Source organism: Ursus americanus, chromosome 18 (genome assembly GCF_024610735.1).
Source record: "Ursus americanus isolate L20-20 chromosome 18, mUrsAme1.1.p, whole genome shotgun sequence".
Classification (NCBI taxonomy): domain Eukaryota; kingdom Metazoa; phylum Chordata; class Mammalia; order Carnivora; family Ursidae; genus Ursus; species Ursus americanus.
In genome coordinates this window covers 23,037,464-23,050,879 of record NC_142144.1, presented here as the reverse complement: position 1 = coordinate 23,050,879, position 13,416 = coordinate 23,037,464, and the positions used below count along the sequence as shown (strand labels likewise).

The 13,416-nt window shown below is 45.7% G+C and overlaps 1 protein-coding gene across 2 annotated transcripts in view; it reads right to left on the bottom strand.

Annotated features, from left to right (window-relative positions):
• The window catches only part of PTPN3 (protein tyrosine phosphatase non-receptor type 3), a 107,925-nt gene that overhangs the window by 4,667 nt on the left and 89,842 nt on the right, over nt 1-13,416 (bottom strand). For both annotated transcript variants that reach the window (XM_045780695.2, XM_087869490.1), the window contains 4 exons: nt 9,762-9,852; nt 9,411-9,472; nt 6,995-7,141; nt 235-363 (listed from right to left, as the gene is read on the bottom strand). In XM_045780695.2, coding sequence (XP_045636651.1) covers nt 235-363; nt 6,995-7,141; nt 9,411-9,472; nt 9,762-9,852 — 429 coding nt within the window. The remainder of the gene's footprint in view (nt 1-234; nt 364-6,994; nt 7,142-9,410; nt 9,473-9,761; nt 9,853-13,416) is intronic.

Below are 13,416 nucleotides of genomic sequence, written 5' to 3'. Positions count from 1 at the left end.
TCCGTCAATGGGCACTTGGATGTTCCCACCTGCAGGCTACTGTGAACAGTGGTGCTGCGAACAAGCGGGCCGGTTCTTTCACAAGTCGGCTTGTACGCTTGCCGAAATGCTCACCAGGTGAAAATGTAGAAGAGACCTGGAAGCACCGCCCTAGCCAGGACCACGGAGGATACTGCTTTAGCACCTGCCTCTAAGCTCTGCCCTCCCCCCCATCCCTGCGGGGGCACGGCTTACCTCAGTGTTGGTGACCAGCATTTCTCGGAACACATAAGCAAGGGTACAGTCCTCGGACTGACATCGGATGTGAAAGTGGCCGTGTTCCATGACATCGGGAGGATCAGGCCAGTACTGGTGACATTTGGTCTGCAAGGGAACCACCGGTGTGAGCTCACCTCCGCCATGGGGGTGGTGCACACGAGCAGACACCTGGACGGCCAGGTGGGGCGTCTGGCCAGAACCCTCACACTCACGCCAGGTACTCTGAGAGCTGCTGGCAGAAGGGAGACTCAGGCAAAGCCCATCTGCTTGGTGTCTGTTCCCTGAGCCTCCCCTCCTCTCCTGGAGAGTAGGGTGGGGGTGGGCCTGCCAGAGGCCAGGCCACAGCTCTCCACCCGGCCTGGAGGATGAGTACAGAGGTCATCCTCCTTATCACCAGGGTCTGCTTGCTGCAAGAACAGGAGAGGCCTCAGACACAGTGCCTTGCCCCAGGAGCAACCTCTCCCCCTATTCATCCCCCATCAAGCCCACTCCAGGCCCTCAGGCCCCCCTTCCACTTCACCCTCCTTCACCATCCATCCCCTACCCACTCGAGTAGAAGGCCTCAAAGCATAGCGGTTAAGAGCACACAGTGGGAAGTCAGAACTTCACTGGACTCATTTTCTCCTCTACCTGTTACCCTTATGACTTTGAACCTGCCTCTCAACCTCTTGGATTTTCACTGCCTTCACCAGATAAATGGGGACAGCACCTGCTTCCCAGATGGTGACAGAGGCTGGAGGTAATGGTGTCCAGTGCCAGGCTCACGGCGGGGGGTCAGGTTACCACTGTTGCTGTGAGCCCCCCATCGACTTCAGTAAGAGTGATCAGAAATTGCACAGACATTCCAGTGAAAGAAGTCCCCAAACGGAGACGAACATCCCTTTACATTCAAGCAGAATCCCCTAGGCCCTCAGAGGCTTTTGTCCATGACTCACGGAGCTGACACACTCCCCAGATGGCACGTGGGGAGCCCTGGCCTCAGAGGGGTTAAGCCACTTGCCCAAAGTCGTGGGGCTGCTGTGGCTTCCCTGCATGCTCACCGAGAGCCCACCATCTCTCCCTGTTTTTTATCCTCCCTTCCAAATCCTGTAGCTTGGGCCACAGCTGTCTTAGCTCTTGCCTCCGGCTTCAAAGCAAAACTCAGGGCCAAGCTGTCCATCCCATCACAGTGCCATCAAATTCTGACTCATTCAATTTTTTTTTTTCTCCAAGCCTATAGCTGCAACATCTTACATAAAAATTGTATTTGTGTACAGCTAAAAGGGGCTATAAACCAACAGATGCACGTAATTTGTCTAGAACAGCTTTTCTATTCTTATTTTTCAAACGTCACAGCGATTATTTGAAAGTAAAGTATGCGGCTGGGAAGTTGGAGTTAAGAATTTACTTGTAAACCTTAAATATGGGTGTTTGGGTTAGTGGCCATTTCCCACCTTCCCTTAGACATGAAGGGGCTCCTGTCCCCAGAACCCAAGGCAGAGTTGACACCCACCGGTCTACACCTGTCTCACCCTCACAGGTTGGGGAACATCATCAAAAAGACGTGAGCACACACTGGCCCGTGAGCTGGACCTGGGCACTCAGAGGCCCCTCACCTGTCCTTCGAACGTAGGTTCTGCTTGTCTTTCCTGCTCCCAGAGGCTGCTCTGAGGACACAGCCTTAAGACTGTAATGTGGTGCTGGAAACACCTATACCACAGACATAGCTGAGCCCAGTTAGGGCCTCTTCATAAACTTTAAAGATTTGACGGGAAGGTGCAGGGATCCATTTGTCTTGCGGCTACCCAAAACAAGCCTTGTAAGCTCCCTTTGCTTATTAACAGTCTCCTCCCAACGTGGAGCGGCCCGACTCTTGCTTCAGTCTCTCCTTGCCCTCTGCATTTGGGGGCCGGGGGCTGGCTTCAGATCACACCTGGGCAGTCCCCGGGGACGGCTCTCTGCTACGGACTCCCAGCTGCTGACGCGAAGGGTCTCTGAAGCGATCAGCCCCGTACAAGGCAGAGCCAGAGACACCTATTTCCAGAGACTCCCAGTGACTCTGACCAGAACTGGACTCTCTACCCCTTGATGAAATTTAGGTTTTAGGTCTATTTGGATCTCAAAGCACTGAGGGTGTAAGTAGAAAGAGCAAGGGAGCTGTGGAAACCCTGAGTTTTAATCCTGGTTCGTAGCTCCACTAACCAACTGTGGGATCCTGGCCACGTTACCAGACTTCTCGGAGTCTCTGTGTCCACACTCACGCCGGCTGTGGGGGTGAGGATGCTAACAACTAAGGCTGACTATCTAGGGAGCAGGGTATGCCCAGCACCGAATGGCACTCTTTATGGACAGTAGCTTGGCTTCAAAAAACCCTACGAGATAGGTATTATTAGTGTCTCTATTTTGCATACGAGTAAACTGAGGCCCTGAGTGTGAACCTACTGCAGATCACACATATCAGAAGAGGCGCGTACAAAGATGTAAAAGGTAATTTTTCACCCAGAGGGAGCGTCCCTCATGGAAGGTGCAGGAGAATGCTTTTTCAATTGAAAAGTGATACCTCTAGAGGTCTTCTCTCTCTATGAGGAAACCTGTGAACCTGAAGGGAGAATATGATGACAAACATTCTGGGTGGGAATGAAACAAGGCAGAAATCAGAGCGATGCTGCAGTGGGAGCACCTCACAGGCTACAGGACAATGCAGACACTGGAGCGGGAGATTCCGCGCTCACGGACGCACCTGCTGGGCACAGCCCTGATCGGGGGCTCGGGCCAGCCACACGTCCGAGGGGAGGCCCACTCTACTAAACACACAGTAGGGGAGAAAGCAAATGGGGCATGCTGAAAACCTCAACTCTCAGAACAAGGAAGGGGCGAAGCTGCTGGCCTGGAGAGAACCCAGGGATGGTGGGGACGAGCAGATAAGGGACCTTAGGATAAAGGGCTCGGGTCAGCTGAGAGTTCACAACAGGAGAGGGAGGAAATACGCAGCCTGGGTTTTTTAAAAGAACGGGTTTCTAACGATCGATACACAAGAGGGATAAGTCCCCAGGGCCTGAGATAGTGAAGGCAATACTGATTCAGGAGAAGGGGTCGGCTGGGATGGGCTCCATCAGGAAGACAGGTGGGGAAACAAAGAAAGCCCCTGGGTCACACGGAGACCTTGGAGGAGTTCAGGTTCAGAGAGGTGCGATGTCACCAGGACGGAGCAGGAGCAGCCAGACCTGTAAGAGCAGGTGGAGGAAGGAGAGCCTGTGGGGAAGAAAGGGCCTTTCTGTCTGGGCTGGAACAAACAGGACAGGGAAGAGGGGCTGCTATCCAGGGCAGATCGTCTGTCACTCACCACACCTACTGCAGCTGGCGAATGAATGCAGCTCAGAGCTGGGAAGGGCAGAGCCAACCTTACAGGGGAAAGAGAAGCCCAACCCAGGGGAGGACACTGCGCCCCGCTGCCCCGAAAGACCGCGTGACACGGGAGAGGGGCACCTCCATGAGTACTTGAAACTTCCAGGCACCCAAAGTCACAGAACAATAGAGGCAGGCATAGCATAGGTTTCAAATGGGGAGCCTGGCAGGCTGTGGAAGTGAGATAGCGACAAAGGTGACGTTAGTCAACTACAAGATAGCAGACATGGCCCAGAGCAGGGCCTGCAGAGTATGGGAGCTGCTGGTACAATTGTGGGATTCAGTAACATGGCACTGCATGCATAGTGGTAAAGTGAACTTTTTTTTTTTTTTTAATTTATTTTGAGAGAGAGAGAGAGTGCTCGAACGGGGGCAGGAGCGGCAATGGGAGAGGTAGAGAGAATCTTAAACAGGGTCCATGCTCACTGCAGAGCCTGATGTGGGGCTCGATCTCACGAACCTGAGATCATGACCTGAGCTGAAACTAAGAGTTGGATACTTAACCGACTGGGCCACCCAGGTTCCCCAAGCAAATTTTTTCACAGGGACCAAGGACGATCTGAATTGTGTTGAGGATGGCTTTAACATCACTTCCCTAATACAGTAACTCCCTTTTTATGGGAGACAGAGAAAGAGAGCGTGTGTGCACACATTCATATGTGCCAGACTTTGGGTTCAGGGCCTGTGGGGCAAGGAAAGAATATCTTACTTAGAATTTAATATCACTGTTCTATGGCATATATGTATTTATATATATATATATATATATATATATATATATATATATATATATATATATATATATATATATATATATATATATATAAATATATATATTTTTTTTTCAAGTAGAATCCACCCCCAGCATGGAGCCCAACATAGGGCTTGAACTCACAACCCTGAGATCAAGACCTGAGCTGAGATCAAGAGTCAGATGTTTAACCAACTGAGCCACTCAGGCACCCGCATGGTCTTTGTACTGTTATGCATACCTTCTCTTTATGGCATGTGAGAGTTTACTTCCATTTAAGGTATATCTTTCAAAATAAATTTATTAAAGCAAAAAAAAAGAAGTCAATTTAAAGAAAAAATAATACTACGGTAAAATAAATACAGTCTAGTCCCAGCAATAATTGTTAAGGTGGTCCCCAAACTACTTCCACGGCTAGCTGACATTTATGTAATATTTATTATGTGTCAAGCACTCTTCCAAGAAACCTACCTGCATTAACCCCCAACGATATCTGTTATCCCACAAGATAGGTGCTATTATTATTCCATTTTACCCAGAGGTTTTGTAGCTTTCCTGAGTCACACAGGTAGGAAATGCCAGAGCCGGGATCTGAATCTGAGTCTGCCTTCTTACCCACCACAGCGCGGAACAAAAGGGCTGTGAGTGCCCCAGAAAAAGGGAGAGGGCAGGACTGTGAGTCAGTCAGGGTTCCCTAAGTTCAAAAAAAGGTCCAGGTCACTTCATTTTCAATGCAAAACACGATTAGAAAATCACAAAATATAAAACAAAATATAAACAAAATTTAAAAATACACAAAACCAAGACTTCTGGACAAGGAGATCAGGTGGTGCCTTGTGATTTCAGGAAAGCCTTGGACAGTGTCTCAGGGTAACGGGGTAAGATAAGGTGGAGAAATGCAGGAGCTGGGAGCAGAGCTGGGAGAATTACAACTGCTCCCCAAAGGGTACCCTTGATGCCTCTGACTCATGGCATTCTAGAAGGAGGTTTCTACTGCCTCTTGAGGACCTTCATGTTTGTTAACTGTCACTTACGTGAAGAGAAGAGATTCTGATCAAAACTGTGAGTGACAAGAAGCTAAGAGTAATGCCGACACAAAGAACGATGGAAGGAAAGCCCAAAAAGCCCCAGAGAGCACGTGACGGGCCAGATCCAGTGCCAAATTCAACCAGTGATGACGGCACACAAAACAACGCTAACATTTGCTGGATACTTGCCACATGTGGTTCTCAAAGCCTTTTACAGATACTGTCTCCGTCTTTTACAAACCGTCCAAGACAGGCACTATTATCACCTCCACTTCATATACGGGGAAGCTGAGGGCCAGAGAGAGGAAGTAACTTGCTCACGGGAAATTCTGTTGTGAACCCGGATTGTCCGGCTCCAGAGCTGTGGCTGCATTCTGGATGTAGCTTTCGAGAGTCAAGGGCAGAGTACAAAACCAAGCAACTGGCCGGAAAGCAACACCAAGACGGAGTCCACACTCTTTCTGCTGGTCACAGGATTAATAGAAGCCAAGCTTCTAACCTTTTATAAAGTCTGAGGTTATTTAGTGCCTAGAAGAGCGGGGTAACTTATCTGTGTCTTCCAGGTGGGAGAAGCAGGTGGGGGGAGGTTCAAAGCCATGTGGATTTCAGCTAGTTGTAAGGAGGAATTTTTAAAAAAAATATTGGAGCTGAACACGCACAGGATGGACCCTGGAGATGTTTTTGCAGAAGTGGAGAGCCCTCTGCCTCGGACAACACACAGAAGTCCTCTGCAATTGACTGGGCTCTGCAGAATTAGTTAGGAATTCTTACTCCGGTGTTTCAGGTGAGAGGGTAGACTGTTCTCAAACACACTATTCATTCTAATCTGCATATTCTGATTTTCAGCATGGATCAATTTGGTATTCTGAGTGATGTACCAAGGAGAGAGGCTGGGAAGAAGCAGCACACGAATCATTCAAAGCAGGTGGCTCAAAGTTAATTTATATCCAATTTTGGAAAGGGTTTCTGAATAAATGTTTCCCGACGAAGCTATCTTGCAGTACGCACAAGTTAGAGAATGCACAATACAGGTATCCCTTGCACAGCGACTTCTGTCCTCTGGAAACGGCACGCCCCGCTAAGCAGTGCGGTGCCCATCGCTCTTCTCATCAAGCCCTTCTGCCTCTTTCTGCATCAGGTTTTCCCGCATCACAAGTGACGGCTGACAGAGGTTGTCGTTTCTCCAACTTTTTATGGCCACTTTGGCACCCACACCACTCTTCTCAGGACCAGCTCTTGTCCTGGGTGGCTGAGGCTACAATCAACATGGGGGTTCTGTGGGCCAGGTGAGGTGAGGCAAGGGGAATGGCCTTCTGGCTTGTTATAACGGATCCGAGCCAGGAGCAGGAGGGGCTGTCTCATCACTTGTTAGCTCCGGGAAGGCCAGGGAGCGGACAGGAGTGCCGAGCTGCCTGTCACTCGAGGTGCCTATCAGGAGCTCTCTAAAGGAGACTTATGGGTCACGCAGGGGCCGGACCAGGGGGCATTAAAGACCCTTTCCAGGTCTGAGATTCATGCTCCACAGAGCACAGTGTGACATGCCCATGTCTGAACTGGAAATCAAGCCACTTACCCGCCCTCGCTCTGTGAGAGTCGTCAACATGACAATGAGTGATAACTTCTGATCCCAGACGACTTGCCAAAATTGTGCACAGGTGTGTGGCAGGGGACCCTGAGCAGCAATGTACTTGTTCACAAGGTTAGCAGCAGGAATTTCCATCTGGCGAGAGATTGTTCAGGCATTAGTACTTGTCACTGCGACAAGGTGGACACGGAACGGATCTTAAACTCTTCTAGCAGGTGCCTGACATCACACCAGAATATCCCATCAGTGTACAGCCCACAAAGAAAATCAAAGCAAAAGCGATTTTTAAAAATCTTTGAAAGACACTTGACAACGACGCTAGCATTAACTACCTGAGGTAAAGCTGCACGACACGCAGTAGGTAATAATCAGCAGTGTACCTACAAGATGGCAGAAGAGTTTCAATGACCTTTACCGCTTAGCCTATATATAATCAATACTGGCCACCTGTATTTTCAGTAATACATACCAGTCCTCATGCCCAATCTTTCCCCACACAGAGCTTTCTATCAAAATCCACTGACTTTTCTGACGCAGACCATACAGGCTTATGCCACCACAAATGCCACTCTTTGCTTTCTGCAGGGCTGCCGATGCTCGTGTCATTGAGTCGGCCGATCCTCTCCCCCACCCAGCCTTACCGATGTATAATCAACAAATAAGACTTGCATGTATTTAAGGTGTACAACATGATGGTGTGATATACGCACATGTTGTGAAATGACCGCCACAATCAAGTTCGTGAACACATCCGTCACCTCACCCAGTTACCACTCGAGTTGATTAACGTTAAACGTCAAGATGTTTTCAACTGTCCTCAGTGTCCCTCCCCCATCCTGCTCTGCCCTCACCTCCTCCCTCTGAACTGAGTCGTTTCTATGACAAACACTCAGAACCTGTGGAGCTTTGAGGTGACACTGGGACTCACTCATTCTTAGGTGGGGAAGGCAAACAGAGGCGCCTAATTCATGGTTTGGTTGATGCTTGGGTTAATAGCTTCTTCAACCCTGGTCTTAGTTCCCTCATAGCCTCACAGTCAAGGAGACTGGATTGAGTCACCTTGCTGACCCCACCAATTCTGATGCCCTGCTCTTAAGACACCAGGAATGGTGAAGTGAGGGTCAACGAATTCCACAGATGTTTTAGAATAAATGGAATCACTGATAGGACCCATTTTTATTAAGTAGTTCTTGATATTTCATTATAGCTTGAGAACTTGAGGAATCATCTGCTCATTTAGACCAGGGGTTGGCAAACTGTGGCCTGAGGGCCAAATCTGACAGTCACTTTGCAAGCTAAGAGTGTTTTGTGGGGTTTTTTTGAGATTTTTTTTTTAAAAAAGATTTTATTTATTTGAGAGAGTGAGAGAGAGAGCACAAGCAGGAGAAGCTGCAGAGGGAGAGGGAGACGCAGGCTCCCACGCAGGGTTCAATCCCAGGACCCCGGGATTATGACCTGAGCCAAAGGCAGATGCTCAACTGACTGAGCCACCAAGGCCCCAAGAGTTTGTTTTTTTTAAAAGATTCTATTTATTTGTTTATTTAGAGAGCGTGAGCAGGGGGAGGGAGCAGAGGGAGAGAGAATCTCAAGCAGACCCCACTTAGAGTGTGGAGCCCAACTTGGGGCTCAATCTCACGACCCTGGAGATCATGACCTGAACCGTAATCAAGAGTCAGATGCTTAACTGAGCCACCCGGGTGCCCTGCAAGCTAAGAGTGTTTTAAAAATATTTTTACATGGTTGTATTTTAAATGGTTGTGTAAGTACCTAAGTGATACCCTCCATTTTGCCTCAGCTTGCAAAGACCAAAATGTTTATCACCTGGCCCTCTACGGAAAAAGCGTGCTGACCCCTGGTTTAAATGAAGAAAATGAGGTTCAGAGAGGCCAAGTACGTTGCCCAAGATGCATTTTCAGAGTGGAATGAATGCCTTTCCCACATGTGAAATCTTTCACCTTTTCTTTTTGGGTTATGTGCACAAGTGGTTTTCTTCCCCTTATTTTTAGGTGGGATGTACAGTAATAACATGGCGGAGGGGAGAAACACAGAAAGTTACAAGCGTACCACTGGCAAGAAAAAAAAAAAACCAACACCAAAAAAACCCACAAAAATGTCAGCAGTTGAGGACAGAAGGCATGTGGACGATGGGAGTCAGAGACACGGAATCTGAGTTTTGGTCTCACCTTCTGTTAGCTTTGTGACTTTTCAAATTATTTAATCTCTCTGAACCTTAGTTTTGTCCTCTGTAAAATGAGACTACTGTGCCTTCCCTCAGGGGCTGCTGAGGTGCTGAAATGAGGGGGCGAGCAGGGAAGCACTTCGTCCACTGCAAAGCACCACCCATGCCACGATCATGCTTGGGGCAGTGATCAATGTGCTCTTAGTATCCAGATTCTTGACTTACGTTCACATAACTCGCATTAATATAATCTTCATTTCCCTGCAATAAGACCCGGGTGGTGTCATCTATGGGGGAGAAAAAAAAATTTACCGATTATCCCGAGCGTTATTTTTATCATGCCAAGGAAACCACAGTTCAGTCCCCAGCCCCATCTGCAGCTCTCGCCTCATTAGCATAAACACTATTCCCCAACTGTTCCCAGTCTGACATGGCGGCAATAAAGACGGTGGTGTTTACAGACACACTGAAAATTGTTCCAGAATACCAGACAATCTGTTTTAAAAAGGGAAACATTATCTCAGCGTGTTGGGGGAGGGCAGGAGGGGGAGGGAGGCATTCACACCGGATACTCACAAGGCAGCACATCTTTATATCGGTTTTTGTCCAAATTTTGAGGCAGCTTTGCAAACGTGATGGCCAGACCGGGCTTCTTTCTGTAGAGTTGCTACATAACAAATACAGAAAAGAGAAGAAAAAAACCCACACATTGCAAAAAACAGCTATGGAGGGAGTATGGAAACATACTTTAACAACAGCGTTAGTTTGTTATTAGATCTTAACATTTAAAAGTGATTAGGTGCTATATTTTATTTATTTTTTGAGAGAGAGAGGGAGGGAGAGAGCGAAAGATAATCTCAAGCAGACTCCCCACCCAGTGCAGAGATTGAGGTGGGGCTTGATCTCACGACCCTGAGATCATGACCTGAGCCCAAATCAAGAGTCAGATGCTCAACTGAGCCACCCAGGTGCCCCCAGGTGCTATATTTTAAAAGAACACTCTTCCTAAGAAGCAACTTTACACTCTCATGAGAAACTGACTATATTCACTTCTTTTTTTTTTTTTTTTTTTTTAAACATGAGGATCTTTGGGGAAAAGGAAGTCATAGGAAGGGGTCTGAGTCACCAGATAATGGATCATGGTAAGCAAAACCTCGTCTTTATGACAGTCATTTGACAAATGGTAGAAGCAAGTAGAGAAAGGAAAGGATCGTAACTCAAAGTTACATGGAAACCATTTACATTAGCCTAGAAACATTTCCATCCAGCTCGATGGAGAGAACTGGCTTCTTAACTAAAGAACAAGAGCATTTCATTCATCATTAAGAAGTCTGTTTCCACAGTAAAAACAGTAAACTTTATTTAAAGAGGTATGTCCCTGTGTGTATAATTATTAGCAAAAAAATGCAATTAAAACCATCTTTGCACATCTACGAGCCCCTACTGGACACATTGTGTGGTTTCCCCAAAACTGACCACCCAAGACACCCCTCACCAGTGGTTTTTTTTTTAAATTAACTTTATGAAAGTTTTAAAAACAACACTACTGTTTCCTTTTCAACAATTCCTTGGCGATTCGGGGCCTTTTCTGGTTCCACACAAATTTAAGGGCTGTTTGCTCCAGCTCTTGAAAAATGTCATTGGTATTTTGATGGGGATGGCGTCGAAAGTGTAGATTGCTCTGGGTAGCATGGACATTTTAACTATGTTTATTCTTCCGATCCGTGAGCATGGAATATTTTTCCATCTTTTTGTGTCTTCTTCAATGTCTTTCAAGAGTGATCTGTAGTTTCTAGAATACAGATCCTTTACATCTCTGATTAAGTTAATTCCGAGATAACGTATGATTTTTGGTGTTATTGTAAATGGAATGGATTCCCTAATTTCTCTTTCTTCAGTCTCATTGTTCGTGTATAGAAATACAACTGATTTCTGAGCATTGATTTTGTATCCTGCCACACTACTGAATTACTCTATAAGTTCTAGTAATTTGGGGGTGGAGTCTTTTGGGTTTTCCATAGGGAGTATCCAAAAAAAGCTGGGGGCATCACGTTGCCTGATTTCAAGCTATACTACAAAGCTGTGATCACAAAGACAGCATGGTACTGGCAAAAACAGACACATAGACCAATGGAACAGAACAGAGAACCCAGAAATGAACCCTCGGCTCTATGGGCAACTTATCTTTGATGAAGCAGGAAAAAACATCCAGTGGAAAAAAGAGTCTCTTCAATAAATGGTGCTGGGAAAATTGGACAGCTATATGCAAAAGAATGAAACTTGACCACTCTCTCACACCATACACAAAGATAAACTCCAAATGGATGGAAGACCTCAATGTGAGACAGGAATCCATCAAAGTCCTAGAGGAGAAAACATAGGCTGCAACCTCTTGGACATCGGCCACAGCAACTTTTTTCATGACACATCTCCAGAGGCAAGAGAAACAAAAGAAAAAATGAACTTGTGGGACTTCATCAAGATAAAAAGCTACTGCACAGCCAAGGAAATAGTCAAAAAAACTAAGAGGCAGCCCATGGAATGGGAGAAGACATTTGCAAATGACACTACAGATAAAAGACTGGTATCCAAGATCTACAAAGAACTTCTCAAACTCAATACACGAGAAACAAATAATCAAATCAAAAAATGGGCAGAAGATATGAACAGACACTTTTCCAAAGAAGACATACAAATGGCTAACAGACACATGAAAAATGTTCAAAATCATTAGCCATCAGGGAAATTCAAATCAAAATCACACTAAGATACCACCTTCCGCCAGTTAGAATGGCAAACATAGACAAGACAAGAAACAACAAATGTTGGAGAGGATGTGTAGAAAAGGGTTCCCTTGTACCCTGTTGGTGGGAATGCAAGTTGGTACAGCCACTTTGGAAAACAGTGTGGAGGTCCCTTAAAAAGTTAAAAACAGAGCTATCCTATGATCCAGCAATTGCACTACTGGGTATTTACCCCAAAGATACAGACATAGTGAAGAGAAGGGCCATATGCACCGCAACGTTCATAGCAGCATTGTCCACAATAGCTAAACTGTGGAAGGAGCCGAGATGCCCTTCAATAGATGACTGGACTAAGAAGATATGGTCCATATATACAATGGAATATTATTCAGCCATCAGAAAGAACAATTACCCAACATTTGTAGCAACATGGACAGGACTGGAGGAGATTATGCTAAGTGAAATAAGTCAAGCAGAGAAAGACAATTATATGGTTTCACTCATTTATGGAACATAAGAACTAGGAAGATCGGTAGGAGAAGGAAGGGAAGAATGAAGGGGGAGTAGACAGAAGGGAGAATGAACCACAAGAGACTATGGACTCTGGGAAACAAACTGAGGGCTTCAGAGGGGAGGGGGGTGGGGCATTGGGATAGGCAGGTGATGGGTATTAAGGAGGGCACGTATTGCATGGAGCACTGGGTATTATATGCAAATAATGAATCATGGAATGCTACATCAAAAACTAATGATGTATGGTATGGTGACTAACATAATAAAAAATTCTTATTAAAAAAATAAAGTAAAACAAACAAACAAAAAAACAACACAACTTTTCTTCAATATTGAAAGTGTTCTTTTCTTCCCCTAGAAAGTCTGGGAAATTCAGACTAGTAGAGAGAGAAAAAAAAATACCAGTAATTTCACAACCCCCAAGATGACCCTTTTCATAGGTTTTCTCTAGTTTTCTATGCATCCATGTATACAAATAAACATAAGTACATACGTATACACATAAGACAGAGATACACTTTTAAAAATTAAAAATGAGACTCAACTACATATTAGCACTTCCTATACGATGTTCTATGGAACCCAAGTGTTTTGAAAGATGCTAACAGGAATTCCTTAGAAAGTTTCAAGGTCAAAGAAATTTGGAAAATACAAGTCATCTTATGTTCTATGAATCTCCAAGAAGCAGCCCTGCAGTACTTCAGCTTAATTTAATTCTGATTAGCTAAGCATTTCTCAAGCTCATTTGCAGGCCATGGACGATCTCACATCTCAGAAGAAGTATTCTGGGAAATACTACGATAATTTTGAAGCCTGTTTTCCCCTGCTTATTATAGTGCCTAGTTCCCCATGACATTAAATCTAAATATTCTTTACATTAAAAAAGTGATTTTTACTGGATTAATTTATAAGTTCCACATAATTTAACTTTTACTCTACTTTTTGATTAGGCTGTTTTCAATGTTTTTACTCTT